The following is a 22,986-nucleotide window of genomic DNA, read 5'->3' as shown; positions in this document are numbered from 1 at the left end:
GAGACTGTGTGTGTGTGTATGGGTATTTGTGAGTGTGGTGTGCATACATGGGTGTGTGTATGTGTGTGTGTGTGTGTGTGCTTCTGTATGTATGAGAGTGAGTGTGCCTGTGTGTGTGTTCATGTGTGGTGTGTGTGCTTGTGTGAGAGTGTGTATGTGTGTGTGTGTGTGTATACGGGTATTTGTGAGTGTGGTGTGCATACATGTGTGTGTGTGCTTCTGTATGTATGAGAGTATGTGTGCCTGTGTGTGTGTTCATGTGTGGTGTGTGTGCATGTGTGAGAGTGTGTATGTATGTATGTGTGTGTGTGTACGGGTATTTGTGAGTGTGGTGTGCATACATGTGTGTGTGTCTGTATGAGAGTGTGTGTATGTTCATGTGTGGTGTGTGTGCTTGTGTGAGAGTGTGTATTTATATATGTGTGTACGGGTATTTGTGAGTATGGTATGCGTGTGTACATGTGTGTGCACCTGTGTGTGTGTGTGTGTGTGTGTGCACCTGTGTGTGTGTGTGTGTGTGTGTGTGTATGTGCAGGTACATGTGAAGGTCAGAGGGAAACTCTGAGGAGTCAGTCCTCTCCTGTTATGCTGTGGGTTCTGGGCACTGAGTACTGGTCACCCATCTGGCCTGCACAGAGGTGCATCCACCCACAAGCTGTCCTGCCAGCCTGGATGCTCTGTTTTGGAGGATCTAGTAGAGGAGGTGTCCTCCATGAGACATAGACACCAGAACTGGAGTGGGCGGTGGCAGAGTACAAGATCTTAGGAACCCAAGCATGGAGCATCTATGGACCCTACTGTATCTGCTGCCCCAGGCCCAGGCTCCAAGTGACAACTTGTGGCATCGAGAAGCCATGGCAGCTGTAAGATGATAGGGCCAGGGTCCCTCAGTCGCAATGGGGCATGAAAGCAGATGGGTCCAAGCCTAAGATACTGGGTTCCTAAACATTTTATAACTAGGGGAAGACTCAAGAGACGGCTAAATGACCCCTGGCTAATAACATTGGTCTTAAAGCATGAAATAAGAACAAAAGAGGGTGGTGGTAGGTGGTAGATGATCTCAGATTGTACCACCTTATTACAGGGGACGGGGGAGGGGGAGTCCCAGTCAGATGAGTAGGACAGGGATACTCCCTGGGAGCAGGGATACTCCTCACACATAGATGTCAAGGAGAGGGAATTGGTCAGGCATGGGGAAGAGAAAGAGAGGCACGCAAAAGAGAAAGGCAGGGGTAATAGAGAGGAAAGCCTGTTAGTCAGATACTGCGAGGAGGTGGATACAGCAAGTTCAGTCCAGATGGTCAACTAGGGGCGACAAAGAGAACTGAGACCCGAGACAGCTCGTAGGCAGAGCCACTGCCACCAGGAGCTCACTCTGGGATGTTGCCGGCCACCCACAGCGACAGACCAAGACCCAAGGGCAGAGGTGACTCGCATGAGGTTGCACAGCCAAAGACGAGGCCTTCCAACCTACAGAAGGGATCCCCTAGCCCTGTTACCAGGCGTGCCACTCACCTGCAGGCATCCCGAGTGGAGCTGGAGCAGGAGATGGTCAGTTTGGCCTGCTGCCAAGAGAAGCAGGGCTTCGGGCTGGGATGTGGAGAACTGGAGCAGCAGGTCTATTCTGGTCAGGGTTGAGGGCACAGGTATCTCCAGGTGGTTCTCCCCGAAGAAGGAGGCTGGTGAGAGAGGGAGCTGTGGTCAAGGTCAGGCTCCGGCCAGGAGGAGGTTAGGGACCGTAGAGACAGACAGATGGGCTGCAGGAGAGGGAAGGGCTTCTATGCTGACATGCCCCATGGCTCTATGTGGCACAGCCTAGGGGCTCGTTAAGATTCCCGCTATTCAAGTTTTCTTGGGTTCCTGAAGCCATAGGTTCCTACCACCTCTGGGCCCCAGCAAATGTCCACCTAGGGTCTGGTCTCTCCCTATCTTGTCTTCATCACCTGGCTTGGTGGGCACAGGTCCCCAGGAACAGAGTTCCAGGGGGGACTCTCACAATGAAGGCTGATCCCTGACCACAGTCTTCTCCTAGGGTGGGCTCCTTGTCACAACTGCGCTTCATCTCTGTGTTTGGCTGTGGAGCCTGATGGTGGTGCTATACAGGCATGTCATTTCTTCTCTATTTTCCCAGTGCCTGTGGGGACGGGGTGGGGTGGGGCCGTTTATTGCTCAGAGCCTGCCAAGGAGCAAAGGCTCCCAGGCCAATGGGAAGCACGTGCGGTGTCAGACTCAAAGCCGGCCAAACTGTGCTCCACCGCTCTGCAATTGCTTCCTGCCTCAGCACCACCATGGGTCCCTGGTGAGTACTCGCATCCGGCCTCTCTGTTTCCAAACATGCCTAAGGAGCCAGGGAAGACATCAGCAGAGATCCCCTTCCCAACCCAAGCCAGGGATGTCTCTGAATACAAGGCTGGGGACGCACCACAGGCCTTCCAGTTGGACCAGCGAGGGTCCTCCTCAGGCAGCAGGACAGATAAGGTCTACCCAGGGTTGGTGAGCACCGTGCAGGCCGCTTTGGACCGCACTGGGAAACGTCCTCCTTCAGGCAGTTCCCTAAAATTAGCTTTCTTCAGTCTCCAGCAATTTCTCCACCATTTCTGACCCATTCTTGCGGTGGTTAGAACCTCAACTGCCTGCAGATGTCCAGCGTTGGGGGAAGACAGCAGGAGAAAAGGAGTCCCATCCCGGTCAGGCTGATGGCTCTGACCGAGAGATGTTCTGGCATCAGCCACGCTAACGCTGGGCCCCGGCCAGCCTGAGCCAGCTGACATGGCCTGAGAGAGCAGCAGCAGCCACTGCAGGGGTCTGCACCTTTTCTGTCCCAGGAGAGATGGCCAAGAAAGATAGTGCTGTTCCCGGGGCTGAGCTGAAACCCTCCCTGGTGACTCCTGAGTTAAAAGGATATCATGAGCACAAAGCCACTTGCCCAGGACTCAGTGGGCCCAGCACATCTTGTGTCAGGGAACCTTAGACCGGGACACTGCTCAGCAGAAGGAGCTTGTGTGTGTGTGTGTGTGTGGGGGGGGTGCCGAGTCTGCTTGAGCAAAATGCAGCAAGCCAAACCATGGGCAGCCACGGAACAGAGGGTGGGGCACACGGCCCCCACAGGATGGAGCCACCACCCTGGTGGGCTGGAGTGGCTTGGAGCAGCTGGCGAGAGCTGAACAGGGATTTTGTGGGCCAGGTGATACTGCCCACTCTGAGAATATTTATATCCCGCAAAGAGGTAAACATTTCAACCCTGGGCTGGGCTGCTCACCACCCACAAGGAAGAGGGCATGCTCCCCTTTAGTGGGAGTGATCCCACCCCCACTCCCTTGCCCAGAAGGTATGCTAGGTCTTAGGCAGGGCTCTGGGTCAGGTGCTAAGATGCATGGCTGGCCCTAACCACTGAACCACCTCCCTCTTGCTCCCTTCCCACAGGAGAGAGCAGCAGCCTGTTTGGCTAAGTGGGAGGGTGGCAGGAAGCAGAGGTACTTTCCAGAGAGCTGGGGTCTGAATGAGCCCTTTGAGGGCCTGGGCCCGGCTGTTTCCTGTGTGGAGAGGCACTCACACTGGCTGCCTTGTGTTGCTGGAGTGTGCAGGCCAGGCAGCCCCCTTGTCAGAACAGAGGCCTCTGAAGCCAAGCTGGCTGGGGCTTTGGGAACTCTGACCGGACCCCCACACCTCACCTCCACCCTTCTGCTCCTCTCACCCTCTGACAGGCTGCATTCACAATTGCTGTCATTAGGTAGGGGGCAGTTGGAGAGGGCCTTCAAATATAAAGAGTGTGCAGGATGAAGAAATAATAAGCCAGAAGTCAATCCCAGAGGACATCCTGGAGCAGGTGAGGGCGGCATAAAGCATCACAGAGGAAGAGGAATAAATGATCTCAGGGAGAAGGATCAGTGGAAGGGGGAGGTTTCTGCTCCCATGCCCCCCTACTGGTTCTAGACTACTTACAGGCAGAGGGTTAGTGGTGTAGGCTAAGGAAGGGGGGTGTGGTGGTAGTATGTACAGGCCAAGCTCTCTGTGTGGGAGGGGCCCCAGGCTCTTGGAGATGGGCTGGAGCTTCGGAAAGGCTGCATGCTTGCTGCCTGTGTGGGCTTTTTTTTTTTTTTTTTTTTTTTTTTGGTAGAGGAAGGTCACAGGTGAGTGTCCAGGGCTACGCAGATGTGTGTGCCTGAGTGTGTGGGTGGCTGCTCTGGGGTTTCTTTGGGGTTTGTGTAAAGCTATGTGTTTGTGTATACGCGTGAGGACCCAGAACTGCTAGGACAGAGGAGCGATTGTGCCCAGCCCCTCCTGCCTCCCTTGCCTGCCTGCCATTACTTGGCTAGGCCTGGCTCCCTCAAAGAGGCCATGTGTTCCTGGAGGGCTCCTGCCCCTCCCGTGCCAGAGTTCTGCTGAAGGTGGGGAGGTCCTCGTGGCTTCCCACCCTTCCTCTCATGAACAGGGAGCTGCTGTCTGGACTCCAGGGTGGGGTGGCTCCATGCTTTTCCTGAGACCTGGGGTTAGGAGAGAGAAAGAGCCAGTGTCCTGCTGGGCTGGTCTCTTTCACAGATGGTCAAGCAAAGCTTTGGTCAATCTAGCTTGCCATCCCTCCGCAGGCCCCGGAGTGTGCTGGTACCTCCTGGGTCTCTGGGGTGACACTCTTGGGGAGTGTGTCAGTGGGGATCTGGTCCCTGCAGTCCCTAGTTCCCCATTTAGTTATGTTGAGGTAGGGTCTTACATATAGCCGTGTAGTCTGCATCTTCTTGGTAGGATTCTATACGCACTAGCCTCTTTCTGCTGGGCTGGGAGTGAGGTTTCCAGTTTCCAGGCTTTCTCTACTCCTGGGGGCCTGCTACAGACCCAGTTCCTCGAACTCCTCTGAACTCTGTGCAAGCCAACTGTCTTTCTTTCTATCTGTCCTATTTCTCGACACCACAGCTCTGACACCTAGCTCTGCTCACTGCCCCACCTCTAGCCACGAATTCCTTCTTGTCTCCCCCCTCCCCGCAGCTTTCTCTTTGGCTTCCCCTGCACCTATCTAACTGGGAGTACAACTCCCTGCCCTAGGGATGCACTAGAGAGCCAGGCCTCTGGCCACCCCTGTCCTGGTGCCCTACCCCCGGAGAGCACGTTCCACATCAAAGTTCTCTATAGCCCAGGACATATAGGGGCTATAGGGGAGAAGCTATCTGACTTGGTCTCAGAAAGATAAGCTTCAGGTCTCAGTTCAGCCACTGTCTAAACCCTACCCCAGCCCCACCCACAGCACCCTGTTCCCTGGCAGTGAATCCTGTGAGTTCTGTGCTACCCCTCATAGCCTAGGGCAGTCGGGCAGACTCCCACAGCTGGCTTGCGTCATGGGCAGAGGCAGCATTCCTGCTTGCCTGCCATAGCCTGACTTTATAAGGGAGAAAATGGGAGCCTAGGGCTGTTGGGCAGGATGGGCAGGAGTACCTGCTGTTCAGCTGAGGGCGGGGTGGGGGTGGGAGGCCTGGGTGTGTGAGCATGGGGGTGACGCCTAGTGCTGCAGCAAGAGAGGTGGGCAAGAGAGGCAGGGGACCAATCTTCCCCGATCATCCATCCATCCACACGCTCGGGCACACACAAGCATATATGCATATGTTCCTTAATGCAGCAACTGGGATGGAAAAGAAGAACCAGCCTGGGAGAAAGATGCTGAAAATGAGACATAGTGACCCCTCTTCACAAGGACTGAACTCGCGGGACACAGACTAGTTAGGAAAGGGGACAAGGGAGCCCAGGGAGACAGAGATGGCAGGACCTACTGCTGTGGGCTGGAATGAGGGGTGTTAGTGAGTGGGAGGAAGAGGACCCTGCCTTGGGGAAGCTGGATTTCTCTACTGTAGCCTGTGGGGTTTGGCATCAGGGTGATATATCCTGGTTCCAGGTCTGAGAAGGCAGGGTGAGGCGGGAGTTTTCAAAGGAGTCTGAGGGATGGCGGGCTAGATTCTTGGGAGGGCTGGGGCAGGGTTGAAGGGCTTTCTGTCCACATTCATGGGTGTGAGGGTCCACCTGAATACAGCCTTTGTAAAAGCAATGGGCCAAGTGCCGTGCCTGAGCCACTATATTCTCTCTGAGGTCACCTAGCCCTCAGGCCAGCTCACCTTCTCTTGCACTGCCTAGGACTCCCTCTTTTTCTCCACCATAGTTCTGCCTTCAAGCCATGGAAACCTGAGGGAGGTTTCCCTAGGGATGGGCAGAGGCTGGACACTGACTTTCTCTGCTCTGGGCTGGTGGAGCAAAGTGACAAGCTGATCAAAGCAGCCTGTGGAGTCCCCACAAGTAGTCAGCATGCATGTGTGTGTGTGTGTGTGTGTGTGTGTGTGTATACGTGTGTGTGTACACATGTGCGCGCACGTGTTCAAGAGTGCATGTATGTGTGCGCATGTGCATGTATGCATGAGCTCGTGTGTGCATGCATGTGCATGTTCATGTGTGTGTGTGTGTGCATGCTTGTCTATGTGTTTGTGTGTGTACGCATGTATATGTGTATGCACGAGCTCCTGTGCACGTTCATGTGTGTGTGTGTGCACAAGCTCATGTGTGCATGCATATGTGTGTGTGTTCGTGTGTGTATGGATGAGCTCATATGCAAGTGCATGTGCGTGTGTATGTGTGCATGCATGTATGTGCTCGTGCATGTATTGGGGGTGTCAGCATATCTGGATAGTATGTGTAGGCGGGTATGGGGTAAGTGAGGATGCTGGATACTGGGTACAAAGACTGATAGAACTGTGTTCAGGATCCGAGTTGGCCAGGACTGAAGGATAATCTACCAGATCTGCCCCCTCCTAAGAGCACTTGGCAAGAGCAAAGCTGTCTGGTGGGCCTAGCTGGGCAGCTATCTCCTCCCAAATCTCCTCCCCACATATCTCCATCAGCACATCCCACCCCACTGAAAGGCCAAGCCATCATCTTGAAGCAGGCCCTCATCCTTCCTCACCTCTGCTACTCTGAAGGTATTCAGGGAAGGTGAAGTAGGACAGATTCAGGTCAGACTACAGGAATAACGGCCTTATTGGCACGGCACTGGGTGACGGCCAAGTCTGCAGCTCTCACTTCTAAGAGCTGCCCAATGGCAGAAGACTGCAGGCCGTCGATGCTCTTCAGTCATCCTCACTTGATTCCAGCCTCCCCAGCCGCGTGAGCAATCGTAGGCTGGTTCACAGTCACATGGGATTGGAAATTAGAGTTGTCCTCCCTCTCAGGAGACAAGACCTCATCCCAGGGCAGTGCTGGACCACCAAGCACTGAGAGGTAATGACCTCATGACCACCATGAATGAGCATCAAAAGAGTTCTGCTGGGCTCACGGTAGTCTCCTTTCCCTCATCCGAAGAACTCTGAGGCCACAAGGATCACACTCGGACCTTGACTCTCTTATGGCCTCTTAGGTTCTCTGAAAGTCCAAAAAGGCCAGAACAGAACAGTCTCCTCAATTATTGCCTGAGCTCTGGCTCTGGCACCAGTCTCAGCGGCTGGCCCTCTAAACAACTACCATCAGTCAGCCATGCTGAGGGGCATATACTAAGGATGATCTCCAGAGTAGCGAGGCCCATATGGAGGATGAGCGCTCCCAGAGAAGAGGAGGAGTGGTCTCAGAGAGCCCCTGTGAGCTCAGTAGGGGCAGGACTAGTGCCCGGGCTTCCAGCCACATATGCCAACCCCAGGGCCATGCTGGGCATAAGAGGAAGTAGGAGGGAAAATGAGAGGTTTTGATGGAACCAATCGCCCAGGGTCCACCCAGGCTGGAGGCTGGGACAGGGAGGAAGCGGGGCTCAAAGGAGTCTTTGTGAAGCTCCACCGCTCCCCAGCCTCAGGCAAAGAGGGTGGGGTTAGTGTGGTACGGAACAATTCCAAGAGGCTTTTCTCTGCCTTATAATTTTCCTCCTTGTTCAGATGGGTGGATTTCCAGGGCACTTTCCACTTTCCCTATCCCTGGCTGGCCGGGCCCTGGTGGGTGTGAGATTCCCAACTCAGCGGGTCCAGCCTGGGATAAGGTCACTGGCATGCAAGAGGAAAAGAAGGGACCCTCCCCAGCCCTGGCAGGGTCTCTATGAGACAATTTCCATCTTACAAGAGAAGATACTGAGGGCTAGAGAGAGGTTCACAGGGACAGAGGCCAGGCTGGGGCTGTAGTCCCTGTGGGTGCGGGCAAGGAGGTGTGTGCACACAGAGGTGGTGGCTGGAGCATCTGCACTTGCACTGGCTGGGGAGGGAGGAGGGTGTGAGGGCTGGCTGGCAGCTTGCCCGGGGAAGACACACTTTTTCCCTTCTTGTCCCCCTGAGGCTCCCTCTGTCAGGGTCGGGTGGAAGTGGGAGGAGTGGAGGGCCGGAGGGAACGCATCTGCTTTGGCTGGCAGGGTGAAGCTGCCTGGCTTCTCCTGGAGCAGCTGCGGGTGGGCTCAGGGAGCTGCTGGGGAGGGAGGGGCTGGCGAGAGGTAGCCCAGTCTTCTCAAAAGCGGGTGATGGAGTGCCAGTCCTGTCCACTGGGGACGTGGGGATCCAGGGAGGGTGGGAAGTAGAGGTCTAGATAGAGACTAAGCAAGGGTGGAAGCTACTCAGAGAGTGTCTGTTGTGGCTGACAGGAAGCTGTGGTCACTAAAGCGGGTCTTTGGTCCTCTGGTTGGAAGCTTGTGTGTGTGTGTGTGTGTGTGTGTGTGTGTGTGTGTGTGCTAGATCAAACCAGGGCCTTGCTCATGTTAAGCATGTGCTTTGCCACTGAGCAGCACCTCCATGTGTCAGAAGTTCTTCAGAGTAGGCCCCAGGCTTGTGTCCCTGCCCAAGGCACTCCCACATCCACAGGGTCTATGGGAGGGTAGACAGAGGAAGCATCCGTAGGTAGAGGAGTAGAAATCAGAAGGAGGTGACATTTGGCCCACGTGAGAATTTTCTTCTTAAAACACTTTATTTTTCTATGTGTCTGGGCACCATATGCATGCAGTCCCTGTGGAGGCCAGAAGAGGGTGTCGGATCCCCTGGAACTGGAGTTACGGCCAGTTGTGATCTACATGGGGGTGTTGGAAAGCAAACTCAGGTCCCCCAGAAGAGCAGCCAGTGTTCCTAACGTATGAGCCATCTCTCCAGTCCTGAGAGTTTTCTATCAAGGAGGTCTCTCTCACAGGGGCAGAGTAACAAAATATTATACTGGCCAGTGCCCAGCCATCAGAGTCTGTGGTTACAAGGTTGGGCCCAGAACCCACAGGGTCTCTGCTAAGAGCTTGAGGTCTAGTTAGGCATTGCACGTGGGCCTGCCTCCTGGTATCATTGGTTCTCACTGAGGTTTCCTGCCACCTGTAGCTCCCAGAGCGAAATCCTACTTCTGCTACAATGTATCCATTTTTGCTTCTCTAGCCTTAGGCATAGACAGCCTCTTTTGCTGGATCCTCAGGCCCTTGGCCATCTGGGCCAGAACCCCCATGTCCAACCCCACTCATAGCAAAAAGACTGGCCCAGTAAAGGCCCCACTACCCAGCCACTGTAGAGAGAAACTGAGCTCTTCTGGACCCACTCTTTTCTCCCTGGTCAGAATCAAGGGATATCCATTTTCCATCTATCCTGTCTCTAAGTTCTCCCTTAAATTAATCTCCCTTCCCACTGTATCTTCCCACAAGTCAATCACCACCATCCTGTGCCTGTCTTAGTTAACTTCCTGCCTTCCCTGCAAGGAGTAGCCACAGTTAAACCGATTTGCCCAGCATCGACCCTGGCCTGGAAGCTTTGGGTGGCTCTCCACCCCATGATCAGGCTCCAAACTCCGAGCGTGATGTGGAAGGCCCTGGGTGACCTTGCTCCTATCCACAGCCTTCCCCCTCATTGACCGTGATCGTTCTAGGTCCCAGCCTCGCTGGACCTCGGGCTTTTCTGCCCAAATCTAGGCGATATCTACACCGTTTGGACCCAGCTCTTTTCTTCTCTCTCTGAGGACAGGTCTCATGCTTCCCTCGCCCCGTCTCATAGCCAAGGCACCTTCGTTTTATTTGGGGTGCAGATACTCATCCGTGGTTTGGGGACCTGTACCACCTCTCTGTGTTGACACTGTGAGTCTTAGGCACGAGACTGACCTTGTGTGATGGAGGGAGAAGGGGAGGGGTGTCTAAAGGGTGGCCCCCTAGCTGGTCCAGGTAGCACCTTGGAGACTGCTTCTTCTGTGTTTTCCCCACCACCACCCTCCTTTCTAGCCCTGCTAACCATTTATGGCACCTGGCCACAGTGACTGAGGAGAAGTGGGAGCCTACTCCAGCCAGGGGTTGCTTTTCTGGCCACGGTCACCCAGTCTGATGCTTGTTTTTAAAGAAAATAGACTCTGAGCCCCTATTTATAGCTGGATGCATAACCACAGACAGAGGATGGGGTTTGAAGTTGTGCAGGCTTCTGCTCCAGCAGGACCCAAGGAAGGACCATTCCCAGGCCCCCTCCCCACCCCTGGGGCTCTAAGGAAGTGCCTGTGGGATCCTGACATTCCCTGGGACAGGATGCAGCCTATGCTTTGGGGACGGGGCCTGGGTGAGGGGGATGGAAAATTTCTCTCGGGATTATTGGTCCCTGGGGCCCAGACTCTCACGTTGGGATGGGTAGTTGTGGGTCTATTTTGTCTACTGAGAAGACAGATGAGGGCCTTGGGGGTGCCAGCTGCAGAGTGCGCACTTCAGACTGTCACCCAAACTGGGTAAAGGATGACACAGAGAAAGAACAGGACCAGAGCTGGGAGAGGCAAAAATGAAGAGCCAGCAATGCCAAGGGAGGAGAAGGAGAGACAGAGGAACCACAGATACGGAGAAACAAAGACAGACAGCCAGGGATGGGGATGGTCGAGATGGAGAGACAGAGATGGGACAGAAAAGGGTCAACGAGAGAGATGGGGAGCCTGCATCCATGGATCTGTAAGCAGTGTTAGACAGGAGCAACAGAGGAAGCCAGAAGTGGGCAACCCTGCCAACAGGGAGTCTTTAGGGCACTCGGGGCACAGTGTGGGGCATCTCCATGGCCTTCCCATTCATCTCCAGACACTGGGCTTGGAGACCCCTCTCATTCTGGCACTCCTGCAGTACAAGCTTAGCTATGGTGGGGTGCAATAAAATGCTACAGGCAAGACGGCCTTTGGGGTCAGCTCTTCTTTGGCTTACTAAGGAGGAAGCTTCCTAGTCCTGAGAGGTTACAAGCTAAATCCACCTGCTGCTATTCACTACGCAGATGCTGCCACTGTTGTACTTTTAGGGGCTATGGGCTGACTGTAGCCTGGGCATGTGTCACAAAGCCATAACCACAACTGGTGACTCAGACAGTTAAAAAAGGAGCAGTCCCAAGCAGTGACTCAACTGGCTCTGGAAGGGCTGGGTGGGTCTGGCTGGGATAAAATGGGGTGGTCTGAGTTTATTTTTGGCAGGGTGGGGCCAAGCTAGGGGGTAGAAGATGGGAACTGGGGGGTGGGGGAAACTCTCATCCTGGGAGAGCCCCAGAGTCTGGGGCCAACTTCGAAAAGTGGTTTCCCAATGCCCGGGAACATGGGCTATCCAATGCCCTTAAGGCCTGAGGGAGGTCTATTCCAGCCTGCTGTGTGGCTCAGGACAAGCAGCTAGCTAGAAGCTGAGACCCTGTGCCATTCTTAAGAAGCTGAGACCCCGTGCCATTCTTAAGAGCTTGGACTCTGAGTTTTCTAGATGACTTGGGAGATTAAAGTTTTCATGCAGAGGCACAGAGGGGGACAGAGGTCTGTTGAAGGCCACACAGCATGGTCAGAAATCTCAACCTTGTCACATAGTAAGCATGGATACAAGTTCCCTATCAGTTGATTGTTACTAAGTGGAGGAAGAAGCCTTCATCTCAGGCCCTACGTCTAGATGGGCTCAGCTGGGCTACAGATGGGAGATCAGAAGCACATGAACTCCAGATGCCTGGAGACAGAAACAGTCTATTAGAACATCCGGGGAGATGGCAGGGCCCTTCCCAGAATGCTCTGGGGTGAAGGCAAAGGTGTCCACACAGAGAGCTTAGGCTCTGGATAGTCCTTCATCCCGAGGATGCCTCTAGAGTCACAAGGCCAGGCTTCTCACCCTGTAGCCATCTCTGGAAAGTCACCTCTCACATGTCCTCACTAAACTCACATGGGCACCGCCGTCACCAGCATCCCAGAGACATCTTTCAGCTTCACCCAGCCTGAATTTCTGCCCCGTGTGCCACAGCTACTGCTGATTACAGTGGTGACTGTGGGCCATAGTATTCTGCAGCACTTTGTGTCACTGTCACTGGGCTCTGGTCAGAATTGGAGAGGGGACCAAGGGAAGGCCTTGTGGAGTTGGCAGAGGACAAGAAAAAAACAGGCTTCTGGGTTCCCTTACTCATAAACCATACTGGGCCCAGTTTTTCCTTCCAGGTCACTTGCTTTGGGCACAGAGTCTGCCTACCCTCCAGTTACTCCCTTAGCATCCTCTGACTGGGTTTCAGCTGCATATCAGCTCGTGTGCCTTGTGCAGGGCTGTCTGCTATTGGGAAGTGGGTTCTAGGTACCCAGGAGGGACCTTCTGCTCTGCCAGTGAGGTCCCAACAAGGTGACCTCAAGTGGGACAGATGCAGAACCCTGCCTCCACTCTGTAAAGGCTCCTGGGCTGGGGGTGTGGTGGGTGACTGACAGCCCTCCCAGAGTCCTGGCCTTGGAACCTTTCCTGAACAGGATCACCCCCCACCCCCTACACACACACACTGCTTGAGCCATCCACCGCAGAAAGACAGCAGTGACAGAACAACAGCAACCTCAGGCACAGACACCTGGCAGAGCTTTATTTCCAGGCCATGGACTGGCTTTGTTGTCTTCAACACATAGGAGAGGTAGGGCTTATTCTTTCCTGTTGTATAAAGGGCTAACTGGAGGCTCAGAGCGGGCTGAGTCAAGGTCCTCTCACAAGGGCGGGGATCTAATCCCAGATGGATGCTCTAACACCATGCTTGTAACGGCCGCGTCTAGCCTCCTGCCTCCCCATAGAAGGTCTCTGAGGAACTGAGGGCTAAGAGCAGGAAAGGTGGGGGCTGAGTCAAAATGAGAATTGGAAAGATGCTCAGCCATAACCCAGAGACTCCCCAAAATGGTGATTTGTTCTCCCTCCGCCAGGAAGTGGGGGGGGGGGGCACAAGTCTGCCTTGCCCCAGCTGCAGCAGAGATTCTTGGCCCCAGTGCCTGTGCACTAGGGAAGGGGGGCAGGGAGGAGCTGATGTCGTGGGAATCAGCATCCTGGGCCCATTGATATTTATAGCTGCCCCTCCTGAAATGTGGGCGGGGAAGGGTTTGCTCTTAGGTGGGAACGGAAGTTGGGCTCCTCTCCCCGGTCTCCTCTGCTCCCCAGAGAGCAGATTGACTGAGACTTAGCCAGAGGCCCTTTCCTGGCCAGGGTATGTGTCTTGAATTGGGGGCTTCCCCTAGAGCTGCTGGTTTGCAGGCTGGACATTGTCTTGGTCAGAGCCCACTGAACAATGTGCTGTGTGTATGTGTACATGTGAGCACACACATATTCATGCATGTACACCTGCTGAGTGTCTAACCATACTCAGGAGACAGAGGGAGTTTTATACAGCACCCCGGCAGAAAGGCTGACGACAGCAGACGTTAACTAACGGCCAGACATTAGGACGTGACTCATGTTGACCACAGGAGAGGAGGGCACAGCAGAGTAGTAGTGTGTTGGTGAGTGTGGCCACGAGAGAGTGAGGCTTCTGCTCACTTGGATGGTCAGGAATGCTCTATTTGATGGTAGGAGTAGCNAGTGGGAGTCTGGGCAGGAGAAACCTCAGAGTCAGGCTGGGTTCAGGGGCTGCTCTCTGCCTTCAGGCTCCCTGCTGACCCGTCTGGAGAAGGACACTTTACAGGAAACCCTGCAGTCAGCCTTGAGTGGGATTCTTTGAAAGCTAGGGAGCAATCTTTTTTTTTTTTTAAAAAAGATTTATTTTTTTATTTATTATATGTAAGTTACACTGTAGCTGTCTTCAGACACTCCAGAAGAGGGAGTCAGATCTTGTTACAGATGGTTGTGAGCCACCATGTGGTTGCTGGGATTTGAACTCCAGACCTTCGGAAGAGCAGTCGGGTGCTTTTACCCGCTGAGCCATCTCACCGGCCCGCTAGGGAGCAATCTTAGTCAGTCTCATTCTCTTTCTCTGCTACAAGATCCTCTATTAAAACTGTCTACTTTTATTGTTTTGTTTGACACAGGATCTCACGATTGAGCCAAGAACGTCTAAAGGTCATAGACTCACTATTTAGCCAAGAATGACCTTGAACTCCAGGTCCTTCTGCTTCTACCTCCGAGTCCTGGGATAACAGGTGCATGCTCTCACACTCAGTTTATGCAGTGGGGCTGGGGCCCGAACTCAGCTTCCATGCATGCTAGACAAACACTCTACCAACTAAGCTACATCCTCACCCAACCATGTTTTTCATCATCATCATCATCATCATCATCATCATCATCATCATCATCATCACTATTTTGAGACAAGGTCTTGTTATATAGCCTAGGCTGGCCATGAACTTTCAGTCTTGCTTCTTCCTCTAGAGTACATGGTTTATAGGAATATACCATCACTCCTGGCAAAAAAAACCAGATAAAACTCAACCTATGAACATGTGTGCAGGAAGCTGCTACAGTACGTGCACTGGGTGAGACAGGCATCTCATATTTTCAGGATCATATACTTTCGGGTGGGCTGGTGTGTGAACGCTGAGTGCAAAATCCCTGGTCAGCCCCCAGTGGACAAGCCCTGTGCTCAGCTATGTGGTGGAGAGCCATGAGAAAGGAGGTGAGACACCAGGGGCTGCTGGTCCTCTAAAGAAGCACCATGTAAGTCCTGACTAGCAATGTCTTCAGTCCTCCTGTGACAGGGCTGGTCTGGAGTCAGGGTTTCTGCTGTGAGGTCTGTGGAGGCAGCGGGGGAGGGGACAGACCGAAACACTTAAGTAAGCATGAGCCATGGCTGGCAGCCGGGTTAATGCACACCAGAGTTGGCAGAGCTGGCTTCTCCACAGGCTTCGAGTCGGCGGGCGTGGGTAGGCACTGAGTGAGAAGAGATGGTCAACAAGACAGGCCTGCCCACACGACTTCCAGAACGTGGATGATCCACACCACCGAGCCACCTTGACAACAGCTGCAGGCTACAACCCGTATCAGAGACAAATGTGTGGCTTCCTTTTGTTGTTGTTGTTTTTTTTTTCCTCTAGCTGGAAGTAGGTGGAAGTTTTTAATGGAAGATTTGCTTCTGCTATGAGGTAGGAGAGCTTGGGAAAATGGAGGCAGTTGCTGGAGGGACAGCGACAGAGACCTGAATTTCTCTAGAGAGATCTCTCTTGGGGGTGTGTGTGTGTGGTGTGAGGTCACTGGTGTGTGCCCCTACTCTGATGGCCTGATCTGGGATGGCCACTCTATTGGGATGAGTGAGAATGCCTGGAGTGATGGTGGGGGGGGGGTGCAGAGGGGTGGGGTTATTTATTATTTTTCTCTGAGCCCAGTTTCCTCTTCTGTAAAACGGGGCCGTTTCCTGCTGTGTACCCCAGCACCCACCATGGCTAGCGCTGGAGGCAAATTCTCAGACTGAGACATGAACTGGCTTGACCCTCCTCCTGCTAGGAGGTTTGGATTCTCCTGGAGGCCAGAGAGCAAGGGAAGCCTGCCCTAGAAAGGATCTAAGCACATAACTATTGATGCTAATCCAGTTAATTCCAAGATTCCTTGCAGATTCAGCATGAAGGCAATACTGTGTACCCAGACCCACTCCGTCTGTACTTAGAACAAGAGTTTTATCTCTAGAAAGCTTTGTGGAGTTGACATAGGCTGGGGCAGAGGGCATGCTGGAGGGGTGCTGGACCTGGCTGGCTGTTGTAGGGAGTCGGTAAAACAAGAGAACAGAGGAAGCAGGCTTAAACTCCAGCCTACAGGCCCCTAGTTCATCTGCTCCTGGTCCTGACCAGGAAGTACAGCTCTGGCCAGCACCCCCACGAACTCCAAGGCACTACCCAAGCCCAAGCCTGTCAGGTGGAGGGCTGGAGACGAGAGACGGCAGCTACTCTTGCCCTTCCTGCATTCTGTCAGGGTCTGTGAGAACAGCTGGATAGCACCATGGCCTGAGCCTGTGAGTCCTCATGTGTGAGCCCCATCTGTGTACCAGCGAACAAGCAAGCATGAACGTCAGGAATATCCAAGTTCCCCCTCCCCTACCCCATCCTGGGCAGCACGCCCAGTTCCCAGACAGCCTATACACTTCCTGCGTGAGCGCCACACATGCCCAATCCCTTCCCTGTGGCCCCCCTCCCCTCCTAGTTCCAGCAAACAGCAGCCTAGCCCACCTGGCATGGCTCCCCCTCCCCCCACAGTCCCTGCCCAGGCAGGCTCTGCTAAAAGGCCCTTCTTGTCCTGCCTGGGCATGTGGACATTGGGGTGTGTGTGTGTGTGTGTGTGTGTGTGTGTGTGTGTGTGTGTGTGTGGAGCTCAGTTATCTTTGGTTCTGGGGAAGCTTTTCTAGAGTCTGGGTGGGCTGGGCTAAGGCCCTGGCCTCTGCCCTGCCTCAGAGTTCCGGGGCAGCACGCACAGTGTATGAACAAGGTTCGTCTGTATCCACACCACTGATGCTCCTGTGAATCACTGTCAGAGCCAACGGGATCTACTCCGCTTCTCTTCTTGCATCCCAGGCCCTGAAGTCTGGCTGCCTTAAATACCACATTGCTTCTGATCCCCATTCGGAGAACCCCGAGAACTCCTCTGGGAGGCATGTATATATATAGGTCCCGCCTCAGTCTCTCATATCCCACCTTTTAGTCTGTGAGGGCAGGCCAGGGAAGAGGCATGGCAGTCGCTATCCCCAGTGCTACGCTCTGACACACCTCAGGGTCTGGGGTTACAGTCAAGCCTTCTTCTGCTGGAATGTCACCTTCTTTCTCCTCAGCCTGTCCCCAGGCCACACCCTCCCAGCTCAGCTTCTCTGTGGCGGGTCTCCCACAGAGCTCAGAAGGAGCAGACTCCCTTTCTTCCCTGGGAATTTTCTTGGGCAGCTGGGTCTCTGCAAAGGCCTAAGGCTTTTGCCTCCTCTCCTGTCTGTACAGTCGGGATGTTGGTCCAGATGGCTGCCAAGAAAACTTGCCTCCCAGACCCCATGACCTGGATCCTCTGGAATGTGGAGAGGTTTAGGGGGGGCCACCCAAGTGTGCCCCAGCTGGGACAAGAGAACCCAAGGGCCTCCAAGAGAGGTGGGCATGACACTTCCTTCACGCAGAACTCAGGAGGGGTCTGGGCAGTTTGACACCATGGGTCATAAAAACCAGACAATCTGGGACAGCTGGAGACCCTACAAACAGAAATCAGCCTGGGGAAGAAATACAGGCCCCTGGACTCCTGATGCCAGGCTGTGAGTCCAGCCCCCACATAGCTCCCCTAGCCTGGGTTGGGGGTGACAGGGTTGTTATGCAGAAGCTCTGTCTGGCACAGGGTAGAACACAAGCCGTTTCAATCCTTCTCTATGCCCAAGTCCTTCCTGAAGTCCAGGGTGGGTTTAACCTTACAAAACAAACAGGCACCCGGTTGTACCTTCTTCTCACCATCGGTGCCCAGGCTGTGGGCTTCATTTCGCCATTTAAGGTTTCAGCTCAATGGCTCTTCCTGTCCTGTGCTCAAAATATGCCTTCCAGTCAGGCTGCTGGCCTTTCTATTTCAACGCCCCGTTACACCCACCTCCTGCTCTTGTCCAGGCTGAGGACGGCAGACGGGAGTCAGACTCCCTTCCCACCCTTCAAGGCTTGACTCAAGGCTGGCCCCTCTATCCCACCCATCTCGTTTCTGATTTCCTGCACATTTTCACCTGGATCTTTCCACACACAATTAGAAACCGCTCTTTGGATTTTACCTTACTTTACTATATCTCCTGAATTAACACAAGTCCTTTCCTCTCCTCCTCTTCCTCCTCCCCCTCTCCTCTTCTTCTTTCTTCCCTGCCCCCTTTTATCCTCCGACCCCCACTTGTTTTGGAGGCAGGGTCTCACTCTAGCTGAGGCCAATCTGAGACTCATTCTGCAGTCCAGGCTGGCCTTGAACCTACAATGCAACCAATCCCCTTCCTCCAGTCTCCTCAGTACTGACATTACAGGCATGCATGGCCACACCCTGACGCAGCCCGCCCATCTTTGTGTAGTTCTAGCATCACAAAGCTTAGCTTCTTGCCAGAGCTAAGATGGTGTCTAAAAATTGCTCTTGGTGGAAGCCCAAGCAGGTAGAGAGGGGCTGCAGTCATCTCTTGACTGGAAATGCCCAGCTACCTCAGTGTTCCCGCCTCACACCCCTCATGTCTGTTTGTCTCTGGGGCTGTGAGATTTTAGGAAAGGCGGTCTGTGCAGTGGGGATGAGGAGCCCAGATCTAGCTGGAGTCACCTTAGTGAGGGGTCCCCTGACTCACTTCCCTTCTGGGTGCCTCATGATACCCTTCTTTAGAGCTGGTCTCCTCCATTTGATGGGGGAGAAGGGTGTGGTCCGGGCCCCTGGAAGGGAGACTCAAGTTCCTTCTCTGCTTAGTTGCTCTTGGAAATGGTCCTGAAAGATGTAGGCTGACTGCCTGATTCATACATTGGTAGTAATGACAGATGGGGCCCCGAGGCCACAGATCTCATGGTCTAACCAGACTTCGTCTCCAGGAAAGGAAGAGTGCTATACTGCTAGGGTTCCTGGGATTGTGACAATTGTGACAGACAAGATGCCCATCAAAGTGCTCTTCACTCAGGCTCTGCTGGTCAGACACCAGAGCTAGGGACAGGGGGTGTGGCCTGGGTTGCCCCAGGGCTATCAGAGAGATATCTGAGGGGTGGCAGCCTTGCCTCTGGACCCTGGAGAGTGGGTGGTCTTATCTGTCACCAGCCAGGTCCTCTTAGTGAGGAGAGCAGACATGAGGGAAAAAATATATAAGGGCTGACGGAGGTAGGGACAGAAGCCAACTAGCCAGCCCTGGGAACAAAAAGAGGGTATGGAAGCCAGAGGCAGTTAGAGGAGGCAGAGTCGCAGAGGTGTGCTGGGCACACACAGGGTGGGGCATTGTGCCTCCTCTCCAATTCTCACTTCACAGCACCCCCACTTCTGGCTCAGAGTATCTGTGGTCAGGACGCACACTTAATGCTGCTGCTGGGTATCCTTTGATACCCACTGCGGTCACTCAGACCTGTATAGCAAAGAGAATGGATAGCATCGAGGTGGCTAAGTGTCCCAGACAATCTGGGTGGGCAGAGCCACACCCTTGGCAAGCTGACTCCACGGGGCCCTTTTCAGAGTCTGACTTTCTAGGGTCAGGAAAACCAGACAATCTTGGATACCCAGAGTTCCCATAAACAGAGAGCACAGCTTTCCTTCCAGACCCTCAGCCTGGGGAAGATGTATGGGCCCCTGGGCTCTTGATCAGGGACCATGAGTGCAGTCCCCATATAGATCCTTTAGGTAGGGTCAGGGTCTCAGCCCTTCACTCACCAGGAGCTGTAGATCTGACCAGCAAGGCCAAGGTAAGAGCCAAGGCCAGGGCTGGAGCTGACAGCCGGTGTCCCGGGCCGAGAAGCATCGCGGCGGGGCTGGGCGCCTGGACTTGTGAGGCGAAGAAACTGAGCGTACTGAATCTGGACAGCAGCGAGTCGCAAGTTGCAAGCAAGTTGCAAGTCAAGTCCAAAGTCAAGGGAGCAGGGCTCCTCGCGCGGGCTAGGGCGCAAGGGCTGTCCGGTACTTAACTCCGGGGGCGGGGCAGGCGCCGACCCGCGCTTGGATTTCGGGCGGGGGCTCCCTCTGTCTGCTCCCACCTCCAGCCTTCTTAAAGGGGCCGTGCTGGGCTCTTGCTCCTGGTTAGGGTTGAAGGACCTTTCCTCCCAAGGCAGACCCATGCCCCATTTTAAGGGTTTGGGAAAATGTCTCTTAAGTGTTTAGACCCCCAGCACACTGTGGACAGGATTGCTTGAGAACGGGAAATAAAAGCGAGAGCTGCCAGCCCTCTTCTGCCCTTGCGGTGATGTAGGGGTTTAGGTGCCTTCAAGGTCACAGGTCCCGAGGATTCCACCAGAGCAGCCGGCTAGGCAGGGCTCTGGGTTTGCCCTTCTCTTTCCACAGACTGCAAAGACAAGAGGTCTGGATTTTGTGGTGCAGGAGCTCAGCCCTGTGGTAACACATGCTTCAAAACGACCCTGCAAGGGAGGGGCTGAGCACCCTTCCCTTCATTTTGTGGAGGAGGAGCCCAGCTCAGAATCCAAGGTCAAAGGTAGTGCCTGGCCATTTCCTGCGAGGATCCCAGGCCTCTAACCCCAAAATCTTGGTGTTTTCACTTGCCCCACCGACTCCTGGAAATCTGGCCCTGGATTTAGCTCCTACCTAACAGCTTCAGGCCTTCTCCTCCTGGCTCCTTCCCAGGCAAGAGCCTGCCTAGTCCCAACCAGGAGCTGGAAAAAGCAGTTACTGTGGCCTTCTCCCCCCCCCCCCCCATGCCTGTGTTTGGCCAGCCCCAGCTGCATTGGGACCTGGCCTGGGTTTTTCCAGGGGATGCATAGAGGACCATCCCTGTTCCTCTCTTCTTTCACACATATACCTCCACTGGGCTCCCTGCTGTGCCCATGTTCCACTGCGCACCCTCTTTCCAATCCTTACCCCTGAGCAGCAACAGTCATAGCCCAAGTCCAGTATCTCATGACTTCTGATAGAACCGAGCCCCATTTGGATAGAGAACCGGAGGCTGAGAGAGATTAAAGGGCCTGGGCAAGTTGATCCAGGCGAGCACAAGCCAAACCATCGAGCCCACACTCTGTGCTCTCCCTACCATGCCTGGTCTGATGTGTTCTTGATCTCAATTCTCCTACTTGACTGTCAGGCCTTTGACTAGTACCTTTTTCCTATGTTCCAGTTCCTCATTTACAAGTTTGAATTTATAAGCATTAAGTGCTTTAATATGTCTCAAAAGCCTACCTCAGGGCCTGGCATACAGTAGGTGTTCAACACATACCGCCTTTTCTTCTTCCTCTCTCATTCTGTACACCCCAGTACTTCACGGTTTGTATACAACTACCGCACATCCTCCCCTTGATGGAGGGTCTTCTGTGAAGACTGACTTTCCCCTCCGTAGGCAGTTGCATGCGGTAGGCATTCGATACGTACCTGTTAAGGTTGACTAAGGAGCTGATTGTTGCTATTCTGTGGGGGCTTAGACAGACTTCGGAACTATCCAGGTACCCAGGGAACCCGACACGGTGAACCTAGGCCGTGTTTCTTGTTTTCCTTCTTCTGAGTCAGCACAGCACTTGGTCCTCATTAAGGGCCAATTACTGTCCAAATATGGATCCAGGGTTTGGGAGGGGAGGCTTCTAGGAAGGTTGGGGAAGAAGTGTTCTCTCTTTAAGAATGAGAGGGAGGGGAAGTGTTTGCCTTTTTATGAATTGGGAGCTAGAGAGGAGACGTGCACCATCCCATACCACCCGTCTTCCCACATCTCGCTTGGCCCCTACCCACAGATTTATTTGCCCACCACCACCAGGAATCGCTTCTCTGTCTGGGGAGTCTCCAGACGAGTAGCTGCGGCCCAGCCCACAGCTGAGATTTAAGACAGGATGAGCTCAGAGCCTCCCCAGCCTTGTTGCCGGTAGGGTTGAGAAACAGACCTAGAAAAAGAATCCAGCCAGCACCGCGTTCATGACCCGGCTTGCGCATCTCTGCCGGGGCTTCCCAGTCTGTAAAACATTTACCAGGGGAAGGCCTAGGCGACAGAATGCTTGCCTAGCGTGCACGCATGCACAAGGGCCTGGGTTCACTCTCTAGCACTGGAGCTGGGGAAGGGCCGGGGTAGGGTGGGGGATGTAGCTCAATTGATAGAGTGCCTGCCGAGCAGCAAAAAGTCCTGGGTTTGCTCTGCATAAAACCTGGGCATGGCGTGAAGAGGTAGCTTAGCAATTAAAAGTGCCTACTGCTTTTGCATACGACCTGAGTTTGGTTACCAGCATCCACATTGAGGGGCTCACAACTACCTGTAGCTCCAGTTCCAGGGGCTCTGATATCCTCTTCTAGATTCTATAGGTACCTGTATACATACATGTCATACATCCACATAAATACACACAAAATTAAATTCAATTATAATGAACTTTGCTTTTTTAAAAACAATTTATTTATTTATGTATATGAATAACACACTGTCTTCATGCACACCAGAAGAGGGCATCAGATCCCATTACAGATGTGGTTGCTGTTGTGAGCCACCATGTGGGAATTGAACTCAGGACCTTTGGAAGAGCAGCCAGTGCTCTTAACTGCTGAGCCATCACTCCAGCCCCCCTGAAGTGAATCTCAAAAAAACAAACAAGGACAAAAAAGTGGACATAGTTACACAAGCTTTTGATTCTAACACTTAGGAGGTGGAGGCAAGAGAACAGAAATTCATGGTCATTTTCTATAAAGCTACTTCCAGACCTAGCCTGAGGCAGGGGAAGACAGAGAGAGAGAGAGAAAAAGAGAGAGAGAGAGAGAGAGAGAGAGAGAGAGAGAGAGAGAGAGAGAGAGAATAAGAATCGTTCACCTGGGAAATAAANAGAGAGAGAGAGAGAGAGAGAGAGAGAGAGAGAGAATAAGAATCGTTCACCTGGGAAATAAACATGTTCATGGGCAAAAGAGAAAACTGAGGCTCTCGATCCTGCAGACCAGACCACTGGCGCTCTGGATATTCATGCTTGCCCTCTGTTAGTCTGTAGTGTGAGGCTTGAACTCTGCACAGCAGCTCAGCAGAGACATGAGGATTGAGGCCCCGTGTAGCTTTAGAGTGATTGATCATCTCGCACTGACACAGAGCGCGCTGTTGTGTGGGATAGTGCCAGCTCCCTAGTTGTCTTCACCCCAGCCTCTTGGGCAGAGCTGAGCCAAACCTCCCTGGCATCCTCAGGGTTGACTCTTGCCTCCCTTCTGCCTGCTAACCTTTGCCATGATTTTCCTTGACTTGGGTTGACCAGATACACACAGTGACTACTCCG

The 22,986-nt window shown here is 53.6% G+C and overlaps 1 protein-coding gene across 1 annotated transcript in view; it reads right to left on the bottom strand.

The window, feature by feature from the left end:
* Cspg4 (chondroitin sulfate proteoglycan 4) overlaps positions 1-19,711 on the bottom strand; it is a 35,421-nt gene extending 15,710 nt beyond the window's left edge. Inside the window, exons 1-2 of the mRNA XM_021207232.2 lie at positions 19,469-19,711; positions 1,516-1,679 (exon numbers count right to left, since the gene is read on the bottom strand). Coding sequence (XP_021062891.1) covers positions 1,516-1,679; positions 19,469-19,556 — 252 coding nt within the window. The 5' untranslated portion in view covers positions 19,557-19,711. The remainder of the gene's footprint in view (positions 1-1,515; positions 1,680-19,468) is intronic.
* Positions 19,712-22,986: the final 3,275 nt, after the last annotated feature.

Source organism: Mus pahari, chromosome 10, assembly GCF_900095145.1.
Source record: "Mus pahari chromosome 10, PAHARI_EIJ_v1.1, whole genome shotgun sequence".
Lineage (NCBI taxonomy): Eukaryota > Metazoa > Chordata > Mammalia > Rodentia > Muridae > Mus > Mus pahari.
This window is presented reverse-complemented; position numbering and strand designations above follow the sequence as displayed.